This window comes from Leptonotus elevatus, chromosome 10 (assembly GCF_054856555.1).
Source record: "Leptonotus elevatus isolate MCC_2025b chromosome 10, RoL_Lele_1.0, whole genome shotgun sequence".
Lineage (NCBI taxonomy): Eukaryota > Metazoa > Chordata > Actinopteri > Syngnathiformes > Syngnathidae > Leptonotus > Leptonotus elevatus.
Window position 1 is genome coordinate 10,175,198 of NC_141248.1, and position 26,509 is coordinate 10,201,706.

At 39.9% G+C, this 26,509-nt stretch overlaps 1 protein-coding gene across 4 annotated transcripts in view; it reads right to left on the reverse strand.

Moving 5' to 3' along the window:
- The window catches only part of usp48 (ubiquitin specific peptidase 48), a 30,613-nt gene that overhangs the window by 1,369 nt on the left and 2,735 nt on the right, over positions 1 to 26,509 (reverse strand). For 2 of the 4 annotated variants that reach the window (XM_086087072.1, XM_086087073.1), the window contains 21 exons: positions 26,399 to 26,507; positions 23,675 to 23,808; positions 23,176 to 23,261; positions 20,890 to 21,069; positions 18,496 to 18,633; positions 18,188 to 18,337; positions 17,030 to 17,230; positions 16,826 to 16,937; positions 14,726 to 14,868; positions 11,829 to 11,915; positions 11,615 to 11,739; positions 11,199 to 11,321; positions 11,063 to 11,124; positions 8,015 to 8,125; positions 6,126 to 6,256; positions 4,731 to 4,837; positions 4,502 to 4,609; positions 2,801 to 2,980; positions 2,503 to 2,628; positions 2,330 to 2,378; positions 714 to 740 (listed from right to left, as the gene is read on the reverse strand). In XM_086087072.1, the coding sequence (XP_085943198.1) occupies positions 714 to 740; positions 2,330 to 2,378; positions 2,503 to 2,628; positions 2,801 to 2,980; positions 4,502 to 4,609; positions 4,731 to 4,837; positions 6,126 to 6,256; positions 8,015 to 8,125; positions 11,063 to 11,124; positions 11,199 to 11,321; positions 11,615 to 11,739; positions 11,829 to 11,915; positions 14,726 to 14,868; positions 16,826 to 16,937; positions 17,030 to 17,230; positions 18,188 to 18,337; positions 18,496 to 18,633; positions 20,890 to 21,069; positions 23,176 to 23,261; positions 23,675 to 23,808; positions 26,399 to 26,507 (2,489 nt within the window). The remainder of the gene's footprint in view (positions 1 to 713; positions 741 to 2,329; positions 2,379 to 2,502; positions 2,629 to 2,800; positions 2,981 to 4,501; positions 4,610 to 4,730; positions 4,838 to 6,125; positions 6,257 to 8,014; positions 8,126 to 11,062; positions 11,125 to 11,198; positions 11,322 to 11,614; positions 11,740 to 11,828; positions 11,916 to 14,725; positions 14,869 to 16,825; positions 16,938 to 17,029; positions 17,231 to 18,187; positions 18,338 to 18,495; positions 18,634 to 20,889; positions 21,070 to 23,175; positions 23,262 to 23,674; positions 23,809 to 26,398; positions 26,508 to 26,509) is intronic. The other 2 variants (XM_086087075.1, XM_086087074.1) reach the window with 2 other exon arrangements.

A 26,509-nucleotide genomic window follows, 5' to 3' on the forward strand; every position in this document is an offset into this window, starting at 1 on the left:
TAAAGTATGCTAGCTTCTGATTGGTTAGTGTTAGTCAGCTGATAAGGGATCAGGAAGTGCTGTTGCTCTAGCTGCTGCGTATGACGAGTAAAGTTTCAATTAAGAAGAAATTCATCTCCATTCTGCCTTTTCATTTTATAAAGAGTGTTCCATTAACCACCAACGAAGCCTTACGTTAGCTCCTGGTGGACAAAAGCCAGCACCTCATCCAGACTATAGCTACGCTACGTGTCGTTCGCAAGTTCTGCCACTTTATAATGTCGCAATTTTTAGAGTTTTTCTCTCTCGGAATATTACACCCCCTCTAAAAAAAATATTTATATGTGGCCCTAATACGCACAGGTGGGCATCGTCATTGACTGGAATTGATGATTGATGGAAGTGCCCACCATTTGGCAAGTGCTTCAGCACTTTTAGCGAATGCTTGATAATGCAAAGCCTCACTAAAATACACGGATTGAGAAGGACTGTGTGTACTCACCGCGACCGACAGAAGTAATCCTGCTTCACTCGGTGCTCAGTCTGTGCATTTTTTCAAGGCTTCGCAATATCATTCGCTGAAAGTGCTGAAGCACATGCCAAAAGGTGGGCACTTCCATCAATCATCAATTCCAGTCAATGACCTCTGCTAATACGCCGTCGTAAAAAAGCATCACTGCAGATACATTGACAATAAATAGGTTTATATTTAGCAATGGTGAGAAACTGCTTACCTTTAAACCCCTCTTCTGGCATTCCCACTATAAATGAAGTGGTGGCAAGCAGTGTTAGAAAACAGAATGACAACACAGGTGTGATTAGACTTATTCTATACTAAAGATGTGCCAGAATGTCTCATCAAAAATACACATTTTCCCCATCAATGTGGAGACAATCAAGCAACCATACATTCACAAGACACCTCACCACTCTTCTACCTGTCCTGTACTATTCCTACATACTGTACTTCCTCGCAACTTCGGACTTCCTCATGCAGTACCACAGTTCCTCTCTGGGTGTCCGATCATAGGTTTCCTTTTGATCCACAAAGACAAGGCATTTCCTTCTGACCTTCTCCAAGGCAAACAATGAATCTGTGGTATTCTGCCTTAGTACTCTTAGTAGTTCCCATAGCTCAGCACATCTCCTATGTTCTTAAAAATGGACACCAACCAGGAATGCAGATAATTACTATACAATTATATATACTCACAAAAGTGAGTACACTGTAAACATTTCTGCAGACATTTAATTTTCATAGGACAACACTGAAGAAATGACACTTTGATACAATGAAAAGTAGTCCGTGCACAGCTTATATAACAGTGAAAATGTACTGTTCCCTCTAAATAACTCAAAATACAGACATTATTAGGTAAACCCCTATCCTTCCTCACCACCAAAGTTACCTTACACACCACCATACTATACTGCGTGGCTACACTCTCCCTTACCACTCAATACCTCACAGTCACTGATCTTCAGCTTCATTGTCAGCACAAGACGTAGTTTTTTCCTGTGTGCTCGACCTCCGCTTTTGTGGGTCCTCCAATGACCCTGTTGCAGCTATTTGCTACAGCTATTTGCATCCTCTTTGCTAAGTCTACCACCAACCCTCCCCATCATCACTTCTTCATTACCGATTTCCCTCACCAACATGCCCTTTAAATCTCCTCTCTCTCTCTTCCTGGGATGAGCTGAACTACTTTGTCCAGCTCCTTCCACAATGCCTCTTACGCAGTTCATGTCCTTACCTGCGGGGCGTAATCACTAACAGTAAACATAACACCCTCGATTTCAGGCTTCAATCTCATCTCTTCTGACACGAACGAACCTCTATTTACCTCTATTAACTCAATCACTCCCAGCCATTTTCACTGAAGCAACCCTCTTCGCTCCCGGCTGTTTTACTGGATTTGGACAGATTTTGCAAAGCCCACAGAATATTGTGTTCTATTGCTATGAAAACATGGAACCTAGAGTCTCTTCTTTTATCAGGAAAAAGTATATTTGTATCAGTTTCCGTTTTGCATCAATTAGCATTAGAATATAGCCAAGTTTAATCATTATTTACAAACCTGTTGAAAACACTGGGGAAAAGATCTTGTTGCAACACGGCCCAGGCTGATCTCTTATAGTCTGCTGCCACCTGCTGGCCATTTTTTTTAATCAACTACCATTGCTTTAAGTGACCACTTCAGGTCAGAAGCTGCGTCAAAGCCTTCTGTATGCTCTAGCATAAGAAACCCCCCACAAAAAACGTATAAATATGATTTTGGGAGTGAAGGACAAATTATCAAAAACGTATTTATACATTTTTGGGATTGAATGAGTTAGTAACGCTACTGACCTTGGTAGACATCATCCATGGCTGCAAAATCAGCTATTGGCTCGTCAGCCTAAGATAAGACAGTAGCATCAAATGCTTTTAAATGTAGTTTTCTGACAAATTCATGTAGAACACAATCCAAAGAGCCATTGCGTGACATAAAAAGGTGACCGAGTGACTTGTGTGCTGCTTACCTTTAGAGAGATAACACTCTCTGGGATGACACCTAAACTGCCCAAGGTGGCTGAATCGTCTGTCAGACTTCTCCCATCAATGGCGAGGTTTTGGTCAAACGGCGCCACAGAAAAAGCATGCATAATCTAAAGTGTTGCAAGAACAGAAAATTAGATCCAGATTGCTTGCTACCTTTGATAAAACCGTGTAAATTAGTGATCCCAAAATAGGGGACTTTAATCCTCTAGATTGATGAAAATGTAGATGTCATTCAAATGCTTTTTTGTGCATCAAAGGAACTATTGCAGGTGGCTTTACCTGAATTTTCAGCTCTTTCAGGGTCTGATTTGCAGATACAATGAGGGCTTTTTCGCCTCTTAGTTTCCGGTGCCGAGTACTTCTCCTGATTCCACCGTATTTAGTTGTGTTGGTTCCTAGGTAAGCTCCTTCTGTGGTGCTGCTTTCACTGATTTTAAGTCGCTTTGCACCATCTTCTGACTGGTAAAAAAAAACAACAATACTGAATATTATAAATACAAATAAAACAACTATTTAAAACTACCCATTCCTGGATTTCCTCCCCTTTTTGGGCATCAATTACACATGGCTTTGCATTATTTGTGGGCTGTCCCAGTCTCTTTCCCTCGCTAGTAATGTATGTATTGTGGTGACTCACAATAGTCAAGGCATTCAATTCAGGGTGGGGGGTTTGAATAGAGAGCAGAGATGTTATGGTTCCGGGTTAGGTGGAACTCTGGTAGGGATAATAACTACCCAGATTCAGCTATTTTGCTAGTTGAGGGTAGACTGTTGACTCAACTCGAGACAAAGTGGCGTAGAATGGCCAAGACTTGTTATCCCCTCGGGAGGCAGCTCCGACACGAAAGCGAGTGGCCCCCGTACTTCCTTTCCTCCATGACCAGGCGGGGGTCTCATGACAACAGGGAATGCGCAAAAAGTGTTTCCATTGCACTTTTGCGAAATACCTCTAATTCGTCACGTCTCAAAAACTACCTCATGAGAGCGTAAAAACATTTTTGCAATATTAATTTTTTTTCGAAAATCATGTGTGTCCATTACCAGCTTGCTTTTGCACAAAACTGAGGGTAATGGAAACGCACCTAATGATATTCAGCAACAACTCCATTGCACCCGTAGGGGTGCTTGGAAAAGACGAGGATATCATTAAACATGCTAATCGCTGCATCTTTTGGAGTTTTTTCCACAGCCATTTTTGTCATATGTTGTTTCCACAAAGGGCATGCCACTTCATAGGACTTGACTATATATTATTGGACATGACTAGCTAAATTGCTGATCTCTTCTTTTAAAGTTATCTCTATGATCAGTCTTGTCCTCTTAGTTGATGGACAAACTTGTCCCAGGAAGTACAACAAACATTCCTGGCCAATTGTTTCCCATCCTTAATGCTGCGCTTCATCGTGAACCAAATATACATGTGATCTGCAAAAGAAGGCGCGTCATTGAAATGCTAGTACGTCACAATCACATGCACCTTGGTTCACAAATGTCAGGTCCAGCACTTCCTTTCTCACTTTTGTCCTGAATGTAGGTTTATTACCAACATTGCAGAATTGCAGGTTTGCAACTTTGCACTAGCACAATACTCCAAGAGTTCTTCGCTCCTGTAATTGACATCGGACGAGATCCATAATGTATGATGTGCATCTGCGTCCCTATTACAGCAGGTGTCTTTTCATCCTGACGGCATTGGCCTTTCGCCAGTGCGCCTTGTTAGCCATTGGTAACCATCGTTTCCACAGAGTACCGCGAGGAGGTAAGAGGATGGGCTTTCACACAGCAACCATGACTTTAGGTTGTGTGTAAAATCATGACATCCAGGTCAATTGCATTGCTAATCTGGGCATTGCTTGTCAAATTTAGAACTTTTGTGGTATGATTTTGGCCAGCTGATTAAAGGGCCCTATTCATGTTAATACTGTGCCAAATCATCTCATGGGCCATATGTTCGACACCCCTGTTTTAGGGATTATTTACCTGGCTGAAGTCTGGATCTCTGTCTCCATCCACCTTCGGTTGCTCTTCCTTCTCCTCCTCTGCCTCGGAGCAGCTGGCGTTCAGCTCTGGAACTGCTTCTTTAACCGTCTATTCAAAACGCATCAACATTTGGATGTTGAGGTGCATTAGTAAATTCTTATTTGATAAAGCTTGCTTTCGACTCATCAACCATTTCATGCAAATGTATGAATGAACGAATTTGTCATACCCTTTTGTCTTCAATGATTTTGCGAATATAAATTGTAGCCTGGGTATACTCTCTGAGGTCTTTCTGTTGCTGGACAAGGAACCCCTCTCTGCACTCCCAGCAGAGATCTGAATTCATTATCACAAAAAGACAAGCAATACAACATGCATCAATGATGGTAAAACAAAAGAACTGACTTTGACCTTGGATTATAAAATGGTAATTTGCTATTTGGCAAACGTGAATATAATCATTTTAAGAATTGATTTCTATGAAAATGCTTGTAATCGAATTACCCCCCCCCCCCAAAAAAAAGTAACTGTATTCCGTTACAATACAGGAGAAAAAATGAAATCAGATTACAGGTACATTTATTAAAAATGGGGATTATTTTGAGGGATTACAATTCCTATGATGAGAACGAGAAAGAGTGAGCGAGAGCAAGAGAGAGAGAGAGAGAAAGAGAGAGAGACTTGCTGACGTCGTGTCGGGCACGCGGCCTGTTTAAAAGGGTTCACGGACGAAAGGTGGAAGTAAGTGGCGATCAGTATTTACGGTTTGGAACATACTTAACTTGCTGAAGGACCGATTTGTCTTTAACAAAGAAAAAGTTTCAGCTGAGAGTCGATCCTGCGGCATGCTACGCTGAGCTTCTTGCTAGCTGCCGCTACACCATAATGTGAGCTACATCTTCCGAACAAATATCCCTCCCACCAATTCACCATACACAATATGGCTAAACTCGTGACTGGGATCAAATTTCATTTTGCAGTTAATGTCAGGCATGGTCAGCAAAGCTTTATTCTACTTCATTGGATATCCATCAATCCATCCATCCATCCATCGCATATCTATCTATCTATTGCTTTATTCTACTTAATTGGATATCTGTCTGTCAGTCAGTCAGTCAGTCTATCTATACTGTACATGCATTTAAATGGTTGCCAATTATACAAGGTTTTGCTATTGGTAGGCTGCCCGGGTCTCTATTACCTGCAAATAGCAGGGGCGGCACTGTATAGAAATATAAATTGTGGTGATTGTTATTTTTATTTTGACTTCATGAGCATACTTAGTATTGGAGTAATCCAAAGTAATTGTTACATTACTTTAATATTATGGTACTTGGATTACAGAACTTGTAACTGTAACGAAATACATTTTAAAAGTAACCCTACCAACCCTAATTATAGCACACTTGCAAATATGCAGCTGTTACAGTCAAGTGTATGTCAATTTTTTATTGTTATTATTATTATTTATTTATGATTGAAACAGAGCTTGTTCTTACATCAGGCTACAGTAGGTGCATGAGAAGTTGCTCTGTGAAACTAAAGTACAACAAAAATTGTCTTTCAAGACCATTTTTTAAAATTATTTTTTTATGAAAACACTTTCCTAGTTCTGTACTCTTACCAGGCTGAGTGGTGTATTTAGCGGTGGGACCCGTAGGTGTGTTTTGTTTGAAACAGTGGATGGAGATGGGCTGGTCCACAATGAAGAGTTTGCCGATTACCTCCCATTCACTGGGCCAGAGCAGAGCAATGCTGTACAGAACAAACCAAACAATACATTCAGGTTATTCATGACAATTTTATAAGCATTAAAAAGTAAGCAGTCTCCTTACAAATCTTGGCTTAAAGGGACAGTGTGAATTATTTAGTGCTATCTGGTGGTGAACTAACAGAATACAATGATTTCGAAGCATGTGCACTGCGATGCCTCAGGCCACACACTTTGCAAGCCTACCACCAATTACGACCAATTATTATTTGGAGTGAGCAGGAGAACAAGAGCTAGCAAGCAAGAGTGGCTAGTAAAAACACGCTGCATCGGCTAACGAGTGGCAAGAAAGGAGATCTAAGAAAAGCTAGCAAGAGCAAAGCAGAGGGAGACAAGCGGTAGTAGCCCGAATCACGGGACTCAAGAGATGACCACCTGCAGGCTCCAGCTGTGGAAAGTAAGTGCCTGTCGTTGGGTCCGACATTAGCTGCAAGCACCATCAGACGCTAACTACGTTTGCCAAGTTCTTCTCCTTCGGGTGCCCGTAGATGGCAGTGAAACATGTCAGCCCATAAGGTGTGGCGCAACTTATGTAATACAAGTAGCGATTACTACAATAATATTTAAAAAAAAATTATGCTGACGTGATAAAAACGTTTTTTGGATTTTATTGAAATTAATAGTGTGTTTTTAAAACAAAAGACATATTAGTTCACCACTAGATGGTGCTAAATAACACAGACTCTAAAAACGGTCAAAAATAACCCAAATTATGTCAAAAATGGACAGACCCAACTTTTTTAGTTATTAAACAAATTCAATTAATGAAATTATTAAAGTAAAATATATATTTTTAAATATTCCACAAAGCAACCTTTTTTGGTGTTGCTTGTTTTGTGGGTTATTCATTTGGCCATGGCCAAGGTTTTTGACAACTGAATTTGGTCAGAAATGAACTCACCCAACTTTTTCAGTTATTTAATTGAAAACGTTGGGTCAAATTAAATAATAACCCACAAAGCAAACCAATTATATTTATTTGATCCAACTTTTTGGGTAAATTGAATAACCCAATTGGATTGGATAAAAATTGAACCAGCCCAACTTTTTAAATTATTTAACCCAGAAAGTTGGGCAAAATTAAATTACTGAACCATAAAGCAACTCAATTATTGGGCTATTTTGTGGGTTATTCATTTGACCCAACCTTTTGAGTTAATTGAATAACCCAAGAAGTTGAGTTGGTCCCCAGCAACTGTCCGCAACACGTCGGCCGTAATCAGCATGCGGATGGGTAACACCCTTTGGTAACGGTTGAAACCCCTCAGGTCCAGAATCGGTCGGAAACCCCCTGTCTATTTGGGGACGAGGAAGTAAGGGTAGTGGAATCCCCTGGCATGAGCCAAGGAATCCACTACTTTGATTGCTGACTTGACAAGGAGGGCCACCAGCTCCTGATCCAGAGCCAAAGCCCCCAAAGCCCTCGCCGGGTTGTCGATGACGGTTTCTCTGACCCTGCGTCAGAACTAAATCTGTACCCATGTGTCAAGGTGGAAATCACCCAGGGGTCCGAAGCGAGAGCAGTCCAGTAGCTGAGCTGCTGACAGTACAAGTGTTTCCACGTGTTTCTTTCAGAGAGGATCATGCTTTTTGCATATAAAAATTAGTTTTTTGCAATGACTCAAAATTATATTTTGTATTTTAACTTTTAAGTTATATTTCCCCTTGGTTTTTGTCCATGTGCTTGCTCAAAATGTTTTTCATCGTATAACAATTCTAAGGCATGTGTTATTGAAACTCACTGTCGTGAATCTCCATTGACCAGGGAGTCGTAGGTGAAAATGAAGCCTCCATGTGGACATACAAGGAGACTGTTGCCAACACTGGACACTGGGGAAGATTTGGTGGGTCTCCTGTATGTTAAGTCAGAAAGACAAAGAAAGACAGAAAGAAGAAAAGTCAGGAAAAAGACAAAGAAAGAAAGACAAAGAAAGAAAAAAGAAAAAGAAAAAAGAACAGAATGAAGAAATGAAGGACTGATTTAGATTAGTGCTGTCAGGCGATTTAAAAAAATATATAATAATTTACACAAGGTGGGTCTTTTTTACACGAGGTGGGTAGAGCCAAAATGTTTACTTATGTAATAGTGTTACTTCAAAAATAATACTACTCAAGTAAAAGTAGTAATAAAAAAAATCAACTCCAAGTGCAAGTAAAAAAGTAATCGCTGAAAAGAATACTCAAGTACTGAGTAACTGCTTGAACATGAAGTCTGATTTATTTTTAAATAATGTCATCAGACAGACAAAAACATAAAATTATGTGCAAATGTTGGCATCTTCAAATCATAAAATAAAAAATAAACTTTTTGAGCTCTAACAACAGTGCAAGCAGACACGTTAGCCCAAGTGTTCGGATATGTTTATTTTAGCCCTCTGAAAAGGCTTAGCAGGACACACACATTGTTATGACTCGGGTTTGTCTTTGTTTGTTTATTGAACATAAGACCACAGGTCATAAACCTGGAACAAAAGAGATAAAAATAATATCACAACGATATAATACTAATTAATATTACATGTATCATTATACAAATACATGCATTGTATACATTTTGTTGTTTATTGTTGTAATGTATGGTCTATGTTGTATCATTTGATTTCAAATAACATTTATTTTTCATTACAACAAAGCTAATGCACAATAATCGCTATTGAAGAAGAATGTAATCAACTACATAACCCGTAATGTTTTGCAATGTTGGCTCATGCGCACAACGGCTCTCTTCTGCCCGTCACCGAGTCAAACAAATCCGCAACTGTTTACTCAAGCTTCACATAGAACTCTTCTCAGTGTAAGCACTGTCCATTAATCAAAAGTCTTAACACCAAGCATGCACAATCCATTCACTAATTGTGGCGTAATTCGCTCGGCGCTGCCTCCTAGTCTAACGACCATAAGTGGCAGTTTCTTAAAGCGAAAGCACCAAGACGTCATCTTTCAGTTGACTCTTTCGGGTTCTCGTCATGCCCGCCAGTCTTCAACCAGGGCCGCATTTCCTGTATATAAGCAATATGTCCGCGGAAATGCTCCCACACAGTCAGTCTAGCGGAGCGCTTACGTAAAAATACGGTAAATCTAATGCACGAATGGGGCGGCGGTTAACGACTCTAGTGTAGCCCAATGTAGCGGAGTAAGAGTAGCGTTTCTTCTTCACACACATCTACTCATGTAAAAGTAAAAAGTATTGTGTGGTAGAAGTACATGCTTTTTTCAAAAAATTACTCAAGTAAATGTAACAGAGTAAATGTAACTCGTTACTACCCACCTCTGCACTCCATGGGCCAAATTTCAAAATGCATGCGCAGATTTCAATTCACATTCATGAAACCTGACTAAATGAATCCACAGGCGTCATTAGCAGGGTCATTGTTGAGTTGGCCAAAAGGGCAGCCAACTGCCCTATTGGTATTGAAATTAGAAATGGCAAATGTTAGATCTGATCACACCTGTGTTTGGATGTTAATCCAAAACTAATACACTTGGAGACAGTTATTGCCTCATTTGCAAATAAATGGTGAGACTAATCCAGCCACTGGGCTGCCCTTTGGGTATTCTATGCAGAAAAGCCCAATGGCTTGTCTGTGGGACTTTGCGTTAATTTTCATAATGCGTTAATTTGCAGCATAATTAATTAATCTAACACGTTGAAACGACAGCCGTAATAGTAGATATGATTTAAATGAATGTGCTTTCAATTGCTGTATGCAAAATAGTAATCACTTTGAGTGACTGTTAGCTAGCAAATGCAAATCATTCCGCCTCTGAGCCAAAGACCTCCACTGGCTGATGACTTCACACTACGGCACCTACAATCAGACAAACTACATTCCACATTCATTAAATAAGAGTCTAATGTGCAAATAGACCTGGAACCTTTGCCTCCATGTATTCAAGAGAATTACGGTTTACGAAATTTGAATTGTGCTTTTTTTTGGGGGGGTTTTAAGACTTCTGAATTATATTTTATACCAGAAAAATAAATGATGTACTGATGAATTCTGTTTATAGAAAATATCAAGTCAATACGCATGGAGAAAATTGTTAAATGTGCTGCCGAGTGTCAGAAAGTCTCAGTCGCAGGTCATGGGTCTTCCAACAGGATACCGGCCCAAAACACAAAGCCAAAAACACCCAAGAATGGCTAAGAGAAAAGCATTGGACTATTCTGAAGTTGCCTTCTATGAGCTCAGATCTAAATCCTACTGAACATCTGTGGAAGGAGCTGAAACATGCCATCTGGACAAGACACCCTTCAAACCTGAGACACGAGGAGCCGTTTGCTCACGAGAGGTGGGCCAAAATACTCGTTGACAGGTGCACAAATCTCATTGACAGTTACAGAAATCGTTTGATTGCAGTGATTGCCTCAAAAGGTTGCGCAAAGAAATAGTAAGTTATGGGTACCATCATTTTTGTCCAGTCCTGTTTCATTTGTTTTTTTAAATTTTATTTAGTTTTTTAAATTCTGTTCAACGAAAATTAAAAAGTAATGGCCTATTCTGGATGCTTAATTTTCAATAATTTATGTATTTATTTTTCATTTAAAATGCTTTCAGTGACTGCAGGGTTTTCTTTCATTAATAGAGGGTTACCAACAAAGTTTTCTTTTTCCATGGCATTGTTTCACTTCCAGTACCGAGGTACTTTATGCAGGTATAGTATTGAAGTCAAAATGTGGGTATCATCACAACGCTACTGTAGATACACACCGACATTTGAAAGCGTTATATAAATAAAGTTGAGTTCAGATATACCAATTTGTTTGTTTTGTTACTAAAAAAGCATACCTGATAAATTTTCTCCACTCATCCACAAAAAACAGAGGGACAACGTAAAGTATGTCTGTGTCCTGGAAAAATAAAACATAAATGATTTATTAATCAAGTACAACACACTGACAGCAGTGTTTGATAGTTTTACTACCTGAGGCCACTTGGTGAGGGTTGGCCGGTTCTTCTCATGAAAGAGGTTGGGTAGTTGGTTCTTCTGCTCCAGAGCCATCATTTTACTCACAGCCTCATTGTCCTTTTCTTCTTGTTCCAGTGTCTGGACACACAAGGATGAAATGTTTGGATTCTGCTTCACTCATTCATGACAGATTTAATGCATACAATTATGAACGATGTTAGGAACAGTTAAGTAATGGAGTAAACAAGAGCTATCATTGTGCTCAAAGTGAGGGTAACATTAAGTGAAAAATATTCCAGTTAATGCCTCTATCAATACATACAATAAATAATTATGTGATCAAAAAGGAACCAAAACAAAAAAATAAAAGACAGTTTATCTTTTTTAAGTTGCATAAAGTAAGGGATCAGAAAACAGATGTGTCTACTTACCAGACACTGCGGACAGGGACCTTGGTCTTGGTTAAATTCAAGGGCTTTGGGAAAGTATGCTCTCAGCTTGGTCCAAACTTCAGATGATACCAGCTTACGTTCAGTGTCCAGAATACTCAGACCTCCTGATACAGCAAAATCCATTGCCATTTATCAACCCACATCACAAAAACATAAACTGGGAATTTGTACATGTGTAGTTTGTACATTCTACCTGTGAACATACCATGACTGCAGACAATGTCCTCATTGAACATCTTCATCTCCTCCTCGTTGCCCTCTGAGACCTCAGGGCTGCAATCTATAAGCCACCAATTAAATCCGTTTGACACGTATAGGCTCAATTCAATTGAGTATTGCTGCGGACTCAGAGCTCCGGACTAACTTTTTTTTTTTTTTTTTTTTTTTAAGAGTTAAATGGTGCGAGTGCACCGGCACACGGACTAATGAATCGATCTTAAAATAGCTTGAATTGACCAATGACCTAGTCAAGACGTTATAAATCGGTTTTATGTTGCTGATACAGCTGATCAAGACTGTCTTATAAAACAACCAATCCAGTTGCGATGGATTCAATGCCATTAGAATGAAGTGTGCTAGATGAATGAGAAATGTATTCACAAGCTGTTGAAACTGCATTTCCTTTACTCTAAGTCACGGGAGAGCGTGTTAGTTTGTGTGTGGGTGAAAAAAAAAAAAAAGAAATTACGTGAAACTTGTCGCAGTTATGCGACATCAGATAGCGCTGCGCTTCGAGTTTGGGAGGGAAGTTTAATGGAGAGGCGGACAAGATTCACATCGTTCTCCGGCAAGTTTAATGTCCAAAGTAGGGAAGACATTTTTATTTTATATGAACAATGGAATGCTGGATAAACGTGTCGCCATGTGCAAAGACTGTCAACCTGTGCTAGTACACACTGAGTACAACAGATGCTTGATGAGCCAGCACGGATCCGGTGTTCAACGGCACGGACAAACAGGACTTTTTCCAACTAAAACTCCCACAACTCGATCAGAGGAAATATAATAACGATCTTGATAACCCGGTTTATTGTTAAAGACTCAAGCCATACTGCATTGTGGAGAATGAGGGCTTTCAGGACATGATAAAAACATTAGTGCCCCCAATACGATGTGCAACTAAACTCCTGTTTGACGATCACGCCACAGTAAGGATCTTTGTTTTAAAAACCAGGGTATTGAACGGGTCACACAAAGGCAAAAACATAAGCATGTGTACAGTAGAACACAGCAATAAAGTGCCAGCCATTGTTACTGATAATGGAATATGACAAGCGACATGATCATGATGATCAAGTTCAACAAATTTTTCACAAGAATATCCTTGAGCATTAAGTACATATCAGCTTATTCACCGCATGTATGGATAGTATACAGGAACTGACACTATCTCGCAAGAGTAAACGTAATAGAAAGTAACTGAGATGTAACTGTTTTAAGTTAATTAGTTTACATTTAGTAAGATGGCACTTTGGAAAAGATATTCATTAGGAGTTACGACTTACTTTTTATTAGGCAGATGCATGTTAAAACAGCATTTTAAAAAACTGATAGTTACTAATTTGGTCTGTAACATTACATATGGAAAAATGTTGCTCACTGTTTTCCAAAATAAATGCAGATGTTTGCAAATGCGCAAATTAGAAGATTTAGATCATTTTAAGTTAAATATTCTAACGATTAATGGAGTAACAAAATAATTGTAAATTAATTTGACAAGTAACTAATTGTTGAGTAATCAAATAATCGTTGCATCACTACACCAAATCGAACCGAATTGTATCATAATCCTACTGAATCGAACCGAACCGTTCCATTTTAAAATCGAACCGTCCTTGTATCTGATGCGTATCAAATCATCTTGATCGCACCCCATAAGATCAAGATGCGTATCGAATTGTCTGGATTGGAAACATTTACACCCCTAGAAGATAACATAAAATATACTAACAGTAGTATAATATAGTTTGTTTTGTTTTACTCACTTTTTCCTTTCGAACACATTATTACAGGTTACATCGATCACATAACATTGATATCCGAAAGAAGGGCTGACGGGTAGAAGCCATGGCTTATTAGTAACCCGTCCATATATATATATATATATATATATATATATATATATATATATAGTGCTGAAGACATTTGCTGTGCGCTGAGAGGGTGAGAGCACTGTGCAATTGCTCACACGTGCAGCTTAGAGGGAACATTGGCTACAATAGGCTATCGCCACCGAGGAAAATAAGTCGACGTTTAGACTGAATGGAAAGCCACAAGTATGCGCATGACGTCACATCGGCATACAGGGGGCGGGAAATCCAAACCCAAATCCAGTCTGAAAACTATTGGCCAGAGGTTTGCAGGAGTAATCATTGTGAACAGCTATGGCTGATAAGCTAATTAGAAAACGCTTGAGTCATAAATGGTCAAATAAAGAGGCTTTTGTAAATATGTTTTTACATAGACAACACAAATAGATACACAAATTGTTACATAGAGCAGCTTTAAGTTTTATACTGATTTAGGATGTATTAGTGACACAGTTTTCCAGCAGAGGAGCCAGATATAAAACAGATGATACACAAGTTATCTTCTGGAGTTGCTGAATAAAATGCGGCTCGGGTCTAAAGAGTAAATGACCTGGAGTCTCTTCAAGTGACAAGATGTGCATACACTTCCCTCTTGCCTCTTAAAGGGGACTGAGAGTGGCCATGCAGACCCCCTTTGAGAGCTGTAGCAACCTAGCTTGGGGATTTCACCACATTGACAATACATCCCTTGGGTAAAGTTGGAATGTTCACCATTGTTTCCCAAATTAAAAGCAAATGTTTTGTTTTGACTCAACACAAAGATATTCAGTCCACTTTCATGGAGGAGTGCAGAAAACGGATATTTGCTATTCAAAAGATGAAATTATGAGCATTTGGGGAAATTGTTTATTTTACATTTAGAAAGTTATCTAAAGATTCAAGATGTATGAATTATTAAAATTAATTATGAATTCATTTGATAATCGATTAGTTGTCGATTAATAATCGCTGTACCTCAAATCAATTAATCGCTGAACCTCTACTGTCTAACTATTCCTACCTTGGTTGTTGTTGGCATGTGGTCCCTTCCCATTGCTCTGACCATTGCTCGGTTCGCTTTCATGCTCATCCTTCTCCAATTGCTCCAAAGCCAACTGCCTCCAACTGCGCAAAGAGGCTTTGCCCACCCAGTAACCTTCTCCGCTGACAGACACACAGACAGACACACATAGTTAAGTAACATGATAAATTAAGAAACAGGGAACTATTTAAAAAAAAAAAACACACACAATCTTTTAGTAGACCTATGATCATCAAGATGATTTGTAGTTTTAGTTTGTTTTTCATTTTAAATTTACCCTTGGAATTATCACCGGAATGAAACAGAAAACAAAACAAGGATAGAACACAAAAATAGCAATTAAAAAAGGCCACAAAAAAAGAAAGATTGAAATAATGAAGAACAATTTGTTTGAATGTTATTGTGCAAGACTGTTAGCGCAGTATATATTTTGCGATATTCATACAGCATAATGCTGGCTTCGGGCAAAAACCTTGTACCTCCGAAGTCATCACTTTTAAGGAGACCCCAAAAACAGCATGTTTGTTCAACCATTAACATTGCTTCATCAAAGAGAGTAAACCATTATCAACACTTTAGATTGGTCAATAATTCGTAAAAATGACACTCACACTGACTAAAAGTAAAGTTTTTTTTTAAACTATGACATGAACGGACTGGCCTACCCACCTCTGGTAATTAGAAATTCACCCATGAGCAGTTCTACTGTCTAGTAATCAGAGAGACTAGATCTGGTGCCGTGTTGCGTTCGAGCACGGTGAAGGAACAGAAATGACAATGGTAGTGTAACGAACTGTTTTGCATTTTATTGCTGTGCGTTGCTGTTGTGGGTTTATAATGAGCATCCATGTTATGGTACCTACTTGAAGTCCTGCTATTTTCAGCTCTCAAATATATTGCTTGTTAGCAGCGGTTGGAGTCGGAAGAGACAATTGACTAACTAGCAAGTGATACAAAAATGTGTGTGCCCTTCATGACTTAACAGTATTTTTTGTTTGGGTGTCTGCTACGACTATACAGTACCTGTATTTTGTAAACGGAGTTCACTGTTAAATGTCTCCCGTGATCCTACAACAATCTTATTATATTGTATCATTAGACATTAAATAACATGTTGGAATGAAAGTGTGTCTGTGTGTGTGTCTGTGTTTTACAACCATAGGTACTGATGAATTTGTGAACAATGTGGAATATTTCATTTATTATAGCCCCCTGTGTAATACCTTCCTCCTCGATTTTGATTTTTTGTTTTATTTTATTTGGGGGGGGGGGGGGGGGGGGTTATTCACAGAAATTCATGGTATGTTGTACAGCTGATTACTAAAAAAATTAAATACGATAGGACAATACTTTTTTGTGAGGAAAGAACAGTTTAATCTTTCATTTGGTCGTCTGTATTCACAGAGTCATAAAACACAATATTCTGTGGGCTTTGAAAAATCAACAGGAATGCTCTGAAATGTGGCACTTGAGAGGTTGTCTTTTATTGTCAATATGTTAACACTTAATATTAATATCAGTCACCTGATTTTTTTTAGGTGCAAAATTGGCCTCACACTCAAAAAAGTTCACATTGCTCGAGCCCTTAAAGGTGTATTCAAGGATTTTTTTGTCACTGTGTTTTCCAGGTGGATCATCTTAATGATTGTTTCTCAATCCTGTCAATCAATCTGCCGTAACGACGACGTGCGTGCTCGTTCCTAGCTGTGCATGCGTACTTGGAGTGTTTGTAGCATGTAGTCGCTGAGCTTTGGATTCAGCCATTCATCGTTGTAGCTCCACCTAGTTCACCGTGTACTTTGATTATAGCTGAGAGTCGCAAGAGGACATTCGTCTATCAAGTGAAGCCGGCTGCAGAGACTGATGAAAATAATGATGAAGATGAGCTTGCACGTTAGCGACATTCGAGAGGCGTTTTCCCCCGGACGAGCAGGAGAGCTGGTAAGATGGTCTTCTACATACGCATTTTTAAAAACGTGAGACGTTTGGCTTCTACTTTGAGAAAATCCTTGAATACACCTTTAAATAACTGAAGCCAAATTAGAACTTAATCCATTGTATAATTACTTATATAATTACCTGATTGTACGTTTGACATGATTGGAGACTTCCTTGTAGTCCTCATTAAGTTGATTCTTTAGACGTAGGACCCTGCATCGCTGTCCCACACACTCTTGGCATAGAGTGGAGTCTGCAGTTTCGGAGGAGTTGTGTGTTACGTATATACATTTCTCATGTGAAAATGTTGCTTTTCAACACAAATCCAGTTTGTCTTTCTCTTACCGTCGAGCCTTGGCCCTCCACCGTAGCGCTCGTACAGGACCTGCCCAGCTGTCTTGGACACCCTCTTAGCGTCTCCCACTTTGTCTGGATGCAGTTTTCCATGAGAACACAGGAAGTGTAAGTTGTCAATTTTCTTGGTAGCAGTAGAGTCATCCAACCACTTCTTCAACCAATCTAGAGGTATAAACTCGTAAGGGTCCCCTATGAGCATGGACACAAGAAAAAATTAAACATGAATAAACACGTCACCTCTTAATTTCTGCAGGTGAAATGCCATATTTTCTCAAATGGTGGTAACCACTTAGTAGACGCCACACCACAACCTTAATCCCTTCCCCTTAATAACAAGTGGTGGCCTTTATTATGAAATCTGATATACAGTACTATGACATCCAGTGATGTGCTGTCAGGGTAGACTAAAATAAAAGCATTTAACTTCAACTATTTATTTTAATATTTTTTTCATTTCAGATAGCCAACAGTACCTATAGGTTTGAAAGCGACAGCATTTGGTGATTTTCATAGCTCAATTAAAAATGACTCAATATCACTCTCACCTGGCAATGGGGTAGATGCCACGGACTTCCGAATTCCCTTCGGACAACTGAGACAGACATACTACACACTCGTACCCATCAACAGGAACGCGCTATCGGGGAGAACAAAGGCGGAAGCGCAAGTACTGGGACGCGGCCCACACGTCGCAAACTAGAACCGGAAACAAAGCCGATGTGTAAAACCCGGAAGTTGGAAGTCCCGCCTCCTCCGTGGCATATACCCCATAGCCAGATTCATAATTGTGATTCACTCAAAGGAGTTCTCCAAAATTGTGTTTGTTTGTTTGTTTACACACAATCTTTAAAAAATAATAATACAAATAACACGTGTGAAGGTGAAGTAAAAACCCATTACGGGCTTATCAAGGACTTCGCCTAAGAAAACGTAACTAACATTTTAATAACAAAAATATCAGACATTGCACCTTTTGCAATGAGAACTTCATCCAAACACTTTCTTTAGTAATTTATCAGTCTTTCACATCTACTTCTATAGATACATACATATATATATATATATACACATACATATATACATACATACTGTACATGTGGCGGCTGTGGCTCAGGGTGTAGTTGGTCGGCAAATGGGTTTACTGACCGTCTCTTGCAGGTAACAGCTCGTAAAGCTCCTTCACTTCTTCATGCTTCGCTTTGCCCTTATCCACGCTCTGCTTCCTCATGTCCGACATTTCACTGCACCACTCCTCAAATTTATGGTTGTCTTGGTCCACCAACCTCTGAAGGAACTCTTGGGAGTCGGGAAAGGGGTGAAACAAACCTCAGACAAGACAGCAGACATAGATGTTGACTACAAGCTGCAAGTTTATAACTAAAGCAGTTTTCTCAAGATTGTGTTTGCTCATTGACTGATGTAAAGAAATAGAAAAGGACTCAAATTTAACCCACCGGGAACTTGAACTATGGTCTGGGAGGGATCTAAGGTCTCCTCTTCCTGGATCTTATACACCAACATGTAGGCATTTCTGGAGCAGTGGTAGCCTTTACTGCACTTGGGTTTTCGTGTCTGAGACTTCACGGTTTCAGCTGATGGCAAAATTAGACCAAGGAGGTAGTAAATAGAATAAGATTGCTTCAAACAAAAATGAAAATGGTGATATTAAACAAAAATAGATTTGCTATGATTTGATGTACCCGTGTTATGTTGCTTATGGTGATGCAACGGATCATCTTTGATCCGTGATCCGTAAGGATCAAGGCACCACAGTTCGGGCCACACATGATACGCGGATTGGTTGGTGAAGAAAAAAAAACATAAACAGTCCACATTAAGAATAATAGCAGTAGAGGACGTTGAAAACCCTCATGTATCATATAAGTTGCATATATGGGAGCATTTTGGCAACTAGGAGTAAAACAAGTCCTTTCTGCCCCACTCTGTCATTCAGACATGTCAAGGAAGCTGCAAATGTACTCAACGCCACACGCCGCCTACGCAAAGGCTAACTTTACAATCAAGCTTACCAAATAATACATTTATACCAATGTCATAGTCTTGGTGGGCTTTTACTTTGAAGTCGGTCTACGTGGCGACAAGCTTGACTGTCATTTATCGATGTTTCGGCTTACATTATTGAAATTACATATTTTCTACCATCATCATAATACCATCCCGAAAGTATATTTAACCGCTAATTCATGACACTAAGAAACGACAGTTACGTATGTAACTATGGTTCTATGAGTTCCTAACGAATGCCAGGTGGCGGTGCTGAAACAGCACGGAAATCCCCCACGCGCAGGTGTCACTCGAGAAAGAAATCATAAATTTCCAGATTTCAGATTTCCAGAGTTCCGGCTGACGTGATGTATAAAAGGGGATCGTAGCCAGAACCGAGTCTCTCAGAACCTTCTCGCGCAAATTAACACAAGGGCTATAACTCGTACGGAACTCATACAACCGTAGTTACATACGTAACTGTTGTTCTATTTCGTCCGTCCCGACCGCCAGGTGGCTGTGCTGAAACAGCACGGAACGCCGAATACCAGCGATGTCACGAAGACCCGGGAAACTCTACCTCACAGAGGGGCCTCTGCAGGACCGTGAACCACATTCAGTGGATGAGAAGAGGTGACATCCAAACTGTAAAATTTGGAGAACGTGCAAGGCGACGACCAGGATGCAGCCGCACAGACGTCCTCCAAGAACACACCTTTTAGAATTGCCCATGAGGTACACATTCCTGGTGGAGTGACTGCGCACCCCAGGAGGAGGGGGACGACCAGAGACCAGATACGATTGCTGAATCACCTCCCCGATCCAATGGGAGAGGCGTTGCTTGGACACAGCATCTCCTTTATTCGGGCCGTCGTATGACACAAAAAGCTGGGTGGATGTACGGAAACATGACGTAGCTCCGTCACAGGAAAACAAAGACCTGGAGCGTCATCCCCATCCGTCGACGGCGGAGCAAAACGAGCGAGACGAATAGGGTGCTTGGCTTGAGAGCCAGACAAAACTTTGGGCAGAAAAGCAGCTTTTGGCCACAATGTGACCCATGCCCCGTTGGGATGCCAACGAAGGCATTCGGGGCTAACAGATAGGGCGTGGAGCTCCCCCACCCGCTTAGCGGATGCTATCAAAGTAGAAATGCCGTCTTGCAAGACAGCCAGCGAAGTTCCCCTTCGTGCAACGGCTCGAAAGGGGACGTACACAGGGCGTCAAGCACCAGACGAAGGTCTCAGGCGGGGACTGGAGGTGGGTTCCTAGAACGAAGGCAAAGGGCACCCCTGACAAAGGAGGCCACTAGGCTATGGCAACCCACAGACTTGCCATCCACTTGCCATTCCGGTATTGTGGACCTAGATTAATTTGTAATTCACTGTCCATGTTTAAACAAAGGGAATGTGCCATAAAATGCACTTATGAGTTTTTTTATTATTATATATAAATAAAAAAAGATAAATAGAACTTTGTCTTCACTCATAAGACACTTAAAACAACAACAAAAGTCAACTCAAAATTTAAGTACATTATAAGTGCAATATACCATTTTATTTTATACATGGAGCATATATAAAATAAGAATGTATCTTGCCTTATATTGCAATTAAAGTTGTGCTCCTAAATCCTAACGACCATATTAGACATTTTGAGTTGATGTGTTTTATGTTTTTTTATGGACAAAAACATTTTATAAAATAAATGAAGATAAAGTTACATTTATCTGATTTAATTTAATTTTTTTGCTTATCCAAAAAACGATTCGATCCATGACTCAAATTCGTGATCCGATCCGAACCGTGAATTTGTGATTTGTTACACCACTAGTAGTTGCTTACCAATATCGTCTTCTGTACCCAACTGCAGCTTTTTGCCTTCCATCCTTTCAATTTCTTCATCATTGAATTTGTACCAGTCGCTGGTATGAGCATCTTTCACATGGGCAATATAATGTCCTGAGTAGGCACTGATGCCACGATGAATCAGCACTGCACTCAGTTCATACACGCACTTCTGATCTAGAAAAACAACCAGAACACATTCGGTTTGGTCCAGAAGTATTTGGACAATCCACATACAAAATTTAAATGAAATAAAACAATCAAGAATCAAAATGTAGTCCATAACTTAAGAGTTTTCACAAAAATACACACACATATACACTACATTTCAAAAGTGTGGAGTCACTCAGACGAAGGGTGATGATTATTTTTGTCCCAATGTGATTGTCACATTTTTTTTCTCATAGAGCTTTTTAACTACCAGCTTTAAAGCATCTGTATTAAATATTAAAGAAACTGGGGAATATCAACATCCCTTGCATAACGGCTTGATTTAATCGCTCCGTAGGTACCGCCACACAAGCAATGGTAAGGAACAGCTCTTGTCAAAATAGCTTCATCCTTGGAAAATAATGGCAAGTCATGGCTGCTCATCAGCTGCATGTTAGCCCAATGGTACTATTACTGTTTACTGCTACTTCTCTCATTTATTGGTGGATTCTGATTACTTCAGTTTGCAAGCCGAAGTTATATGGAAAAGCTGGACTCCAATTGGCTGCTGTCACGTACATTTCCACTGCATCTGATCAAGTAAATATTCTTACAGCCCACAGCTGGTCAGGTAATATTTTGATTCTCAATCATATATAATCACCCAACTAGTGGTTGGGGACCAATGCTGTAAAGAAAGAGTGGGCCAAAATATCTCCACAGAGATTTAAAAGATTAATTCACAATTATAGGAAACGCTTGATTTTACTTGTTGCTCCTCAAGGTGGCCCAACCAGTCACAAGAGCCGCTTTTCCACGAGACCCGACTGGCACGGCACCACACCAGACGGCCTCCATTGCAATTCCATTACAACAGGCGCGTGGCGGGATGGAGGCGGGTTAATTTGAACTGTCTAAGCTTGCACACGCGCAGTGTGCAGCTCTGCCATAACTTTTGATGAGTGGCAATTCGCGGCTACTCTTTTTGCTGGGATTAAAAATATTAATTTCCGTTGCATAATGTGGCGTTATCGCAAAGTACAGCCCATTAAATGCGCAGAAGCTTTCATAAAAAGATGAAAAAGCTATTTCCGGGTTTAAACCAGCGAGACTCGCGTGCACCGTCTGGCCAGCGTCAAAACAAAAGTACACAATATACAGTACAAACATTTTGCATTTTACACCAACATTGAATGAACCATATTTACAAATTAATTTGGACCACCATGAATGAAATATTCAATCTTGATTTCACGACCGGATCGCGAAGCTCGTTGCCAGCGCTCATTCATTTAACTGGCCGCCTCTCCAAATCAACGGCTCGTCCGGCGTCTGAAGCCCTCCGGAGGCCACCAAACCCATCAACCCCGAGGCGGATCCCTGAGGCAGGAGCCATCACAATGGAACAGGGGAGCAACAGGGCTCGCACTCGCAATTTTTTTTTAACCACAATCATTAAAAATCCATCAACAAGTACATTTTAAATTGTAAATATTAAATTGTAAATATTAAAGTGTAAATATTAAATTGTAAATATTAAATTGTAAATATTAAATTGTAAATATTAAATTGTAAATATTAAATTGTAAATATTAAATTGTAAATACAATTCAGCGTCGTTATAAGACATTATTATATTTATTGTATATACTGTATTTTTAGGACTTGTGAAGGCCGCCGGGTGCCTCTTGCCTCGCTCGTGTAAAATGAGGAAATGGGCGTGTGCCACGAATTGCTTGCTGCATCGCTGTCGGCCAAATGGATAACAGTGACGACAAGGCCCCACTCGGCCCCAGACGACCGGCGCTGCAGAACCACCTCAGAGATGGTTCTAAAAGGAGGTTTAATTTAACCTTTCGGCCCCAAAAAAGTCACATGGAACCACGAACATGTGGGGCCGACTTGGTGTGGAACCGGTCTAATGGAAAAGCGGCATAGGTTTAGGGGGGGAAGTAAATTTTCACACAGGGCCAGACAGCTAGTGAACAATGGCAGTTTCTGATAAATGTCAAGAAAATCCTACTTCATCCATTCATTTTGTATAACAAGTATGTAGTCAAGTATTTATCCTTATGTAACCACACATATCTGACACAGGCACAGAACTGTCATAAAGATTAAAACTGGTAATACCTTTTGTAACTTCAAAAAATGGTGCCATGTCCAGTTGCTCGGGGAAACTGATGTAGGTGTTGAGTTTCTTCTTGTGGCCTGTTTGTCTGGAGATTACATCACAGAAGATGGTAACTAATGCTTAATGATGCATCATTATTTGTTATGATTTTTCATCTAGACATTGATTTGTGCTTTAATCACTGCTTAAAGGTGCATTGCAAAGGTTGTCACTTTTTTACTTGCGACTGTCACCTCTGGCCTAAAGCGTTAACTGCAGCTTCTGTGTCAAGCTTGTGCATGGTGCCTTACACCCCTCCCCCCCACAAAATACTGTGGAGTGTTCGCCAAAAATGCTCTGAACTGAAGGGAAGATACAAGCTGATAGGTGCAGTTGCAGTTAGAAAGTCAAGGCTCTTTGTACTCATCTGGGCAGAAAAATCTTTAACATTAACAATTTGAGGTCTGCAACGCACCTTTAATTTTCTGAAGTTATGTTAAGAGATGAACTGTGACAAACCTGTCAAAGACAAAGCGCATTAGTTGCAGGTTGAGGGTGGGAGGGAGACTGTGCAGTCTGATTCTGCGGGTAGCGCTGTGTTTACTTTGACAGCTTTCACAGAAGTAGCGGTTGTCTCCATCTAGTTTCTCATCCTGAAAAGTTGAGACAAGCGTAGTTAATGCTGGTCCTTGTGGCGGGCAGAATAAACGCCATAAACGGTATAAAAGATAGAAATTTGGTCAAATGAACGGATTTTCATTACATCAACTTATCGCAGTAGAGGTAGGCTAGTCCTCGAGTAACGAACATTCGTAGATACAAACAAGGGCTGACTGATGTCCATAATTGCCATATTTCGCTCGCAAATTCACATTTTTAAGTGTGCACCACATTATACATTACGGTGCAGTACTGTACTATAGTTCCCCTCTCTGCCACAACTCCGCCGAGCAGCACCGCGCCATTTGCACATTTCAACTCCCTCTGTGTCTGGTAATGCACGGCACAGGCGCACGCACTCATGCATCTCATATTGGCACCACACTGTGAGTACTTTTCAGAGGCTTTCCTGGAAGATATTCATGAGAAGCAGCCCTCAGTCAACTTCGTTATTTATTTATTTTGAATTTTAGGAATTTTATTGAACATATGAACATAAATCTTTAATCCTAAATCTAAATCCTCTTTATCGGCATAATAGTATATACTGTATATAAATGTAATTTGTTATTTTTTTTTTTAAATGTTTAATATATTTGTATTATTACTAAATGTTATCTTTAAACAAAATGTAATGTTGTTCGACTTACAAATTCAAACAATCATATCGGAACCCATTGTGTTCATAAATTGAGGACTACCTGTATGTCATGTCAATGAAATGTGCATTTGTCTGGAAAAATGGCTGATAGCGATACGTACAAGCATTAAGAGATTGTTAAATAGACTGGTGCAAAGTCAAGTCGATCGTGCTAGGATGGCGTCAGAGGCCAACAGCAAAAAGATGATGATACAGTGCCTAGATGGGGTTTACTGATTGATTGCTTAAGTTTGATATAATGCTCATTAGAAGGCTAAACATTCCTAAACACATGCAAACATTTTCATGTGTCATACTCAAAGAGCACGCTTCACATGACGCTGTGCACCACCCAGATACGTATTACATCAAATTTTGTAAATGCTCAAAATTTACGATGGCCACTCCCCCCACTAACTAAGTAAACATTATTTAATTTTATTACTTTGCTCGGCAATCATCAGCAGTCGGGACACCCTTCCGTCATCGTTCAATCCGTCAATATTTCAAGACGAACCCTTAATCCGCCATTCGTCGATGGCGCAGCAAAATGAACACCCGTCATTTTTTTCGGCATTCGAGGTGGGCATCCGTCAATGTTCCATCAATCGTCGTTTGTCAATCCATCACCAAAATGCTGAATTTATTGATAGATTGATGATTACATTGACGGACGAAAACGCCCTTCCGTCAATGCTTAAATTCACCAATTTTTGACGAAACCTCTCGGAATTAGAACGCCACGAGTTGTTTTTTTCCCCGGGGCATTTTGTGCCTCTGGGATTCACTTAGCGTACACTGTCAGGAAGACAGTCGCAGCAACACTTGTTCATAACGGTAACACGTGGTTAGGCCAACTTCAAAATAAACGTTACTAATGCGGCTAGAGTCGCTAATGTTAATTTAGCTAGCACTGCAACGCAAGTACAAGGGCCATTTGAATACTTTAGAAAGGCGAGTGCTTACTTTGATGCTGAAAGCCTAAAACACTTGCCGTGCTGATCACATTTTAACAAACCAGGCTCATTCACATGTGCCGATTCGGTCGGAAAAATGCGCTACTGGGGTTCTCACGTCACCTTGTCTCAGACTGTCTACTCAACTTTATTAATAAAGTATTAATAAAGCACTTTGACACCAACTGGAGAGTCATCAACTCAGTCACTCCCAACCATTTTCACTGAAGCAACCCCCTTTGCTTCCGGCTGTTTTACTGGATTTTGACTGAGTTTGCTAGGCCCACAGAATATTGTGTTCTATTGCTATAAAAACATATTTCTATCGGTTTCCGTTTTGCAGCAATTAGCATTAGAATATAGCTAAGTTTCACCATTATTCACAAATCTGTGTGAATGGGGAAAGAGCTTTTTGCAACATGGTCCTGGTTGATTTATTATACTCTGCTGCCACCTGCTGGTCGTTTTCTTTAAATAATTACCATTGCTTGAACCATTCTCTTCAGTTCAGAGGCTCCATTAAAGCCTACTGTATGCTCGAGCATAACAATTTTTTATTTTTTTTTAACGTATAAATGCGTCTTTGGGAGCACGGTAATATTTAAAATAGAATGTATTTGTGCGTTTTTGGGAGCAAATGTTAAACAGCTTAACGCACTATAAAGGAAAGTAGAATCACACGCACATCAAATGTTCGCTGTGCAAGCAATATGGTGCATTCAGGCAACGTTCACGTCAGGAATTTGAACACACACCAAACCATTTGGCACATTAATCGTTTTTCTTCAATTATGTTTTTAAGATCGAGAGAAGCCAAAACATAATAAAATTTAAATTGCCCATCTCCTGGGGTTAAAATGCATTTTAACACAATGATCATAATGTCTTACTAAGATTTATGAGAGTTAGGCCGATCATCGACTAATACATTAAGCATGTGTATTTCCAGGATTAAATTGTGTTTATATTACTGTGACCTAAACCTACCTTCAGAAACTCTTTCACACACTCTGTAAGGTTCTTGTGGCCTTGAATGTTCAATTCGAGTTCGTAGAATCTCGAGGGCAACGCAGACGATCGCCCACATTCGTCACAGCT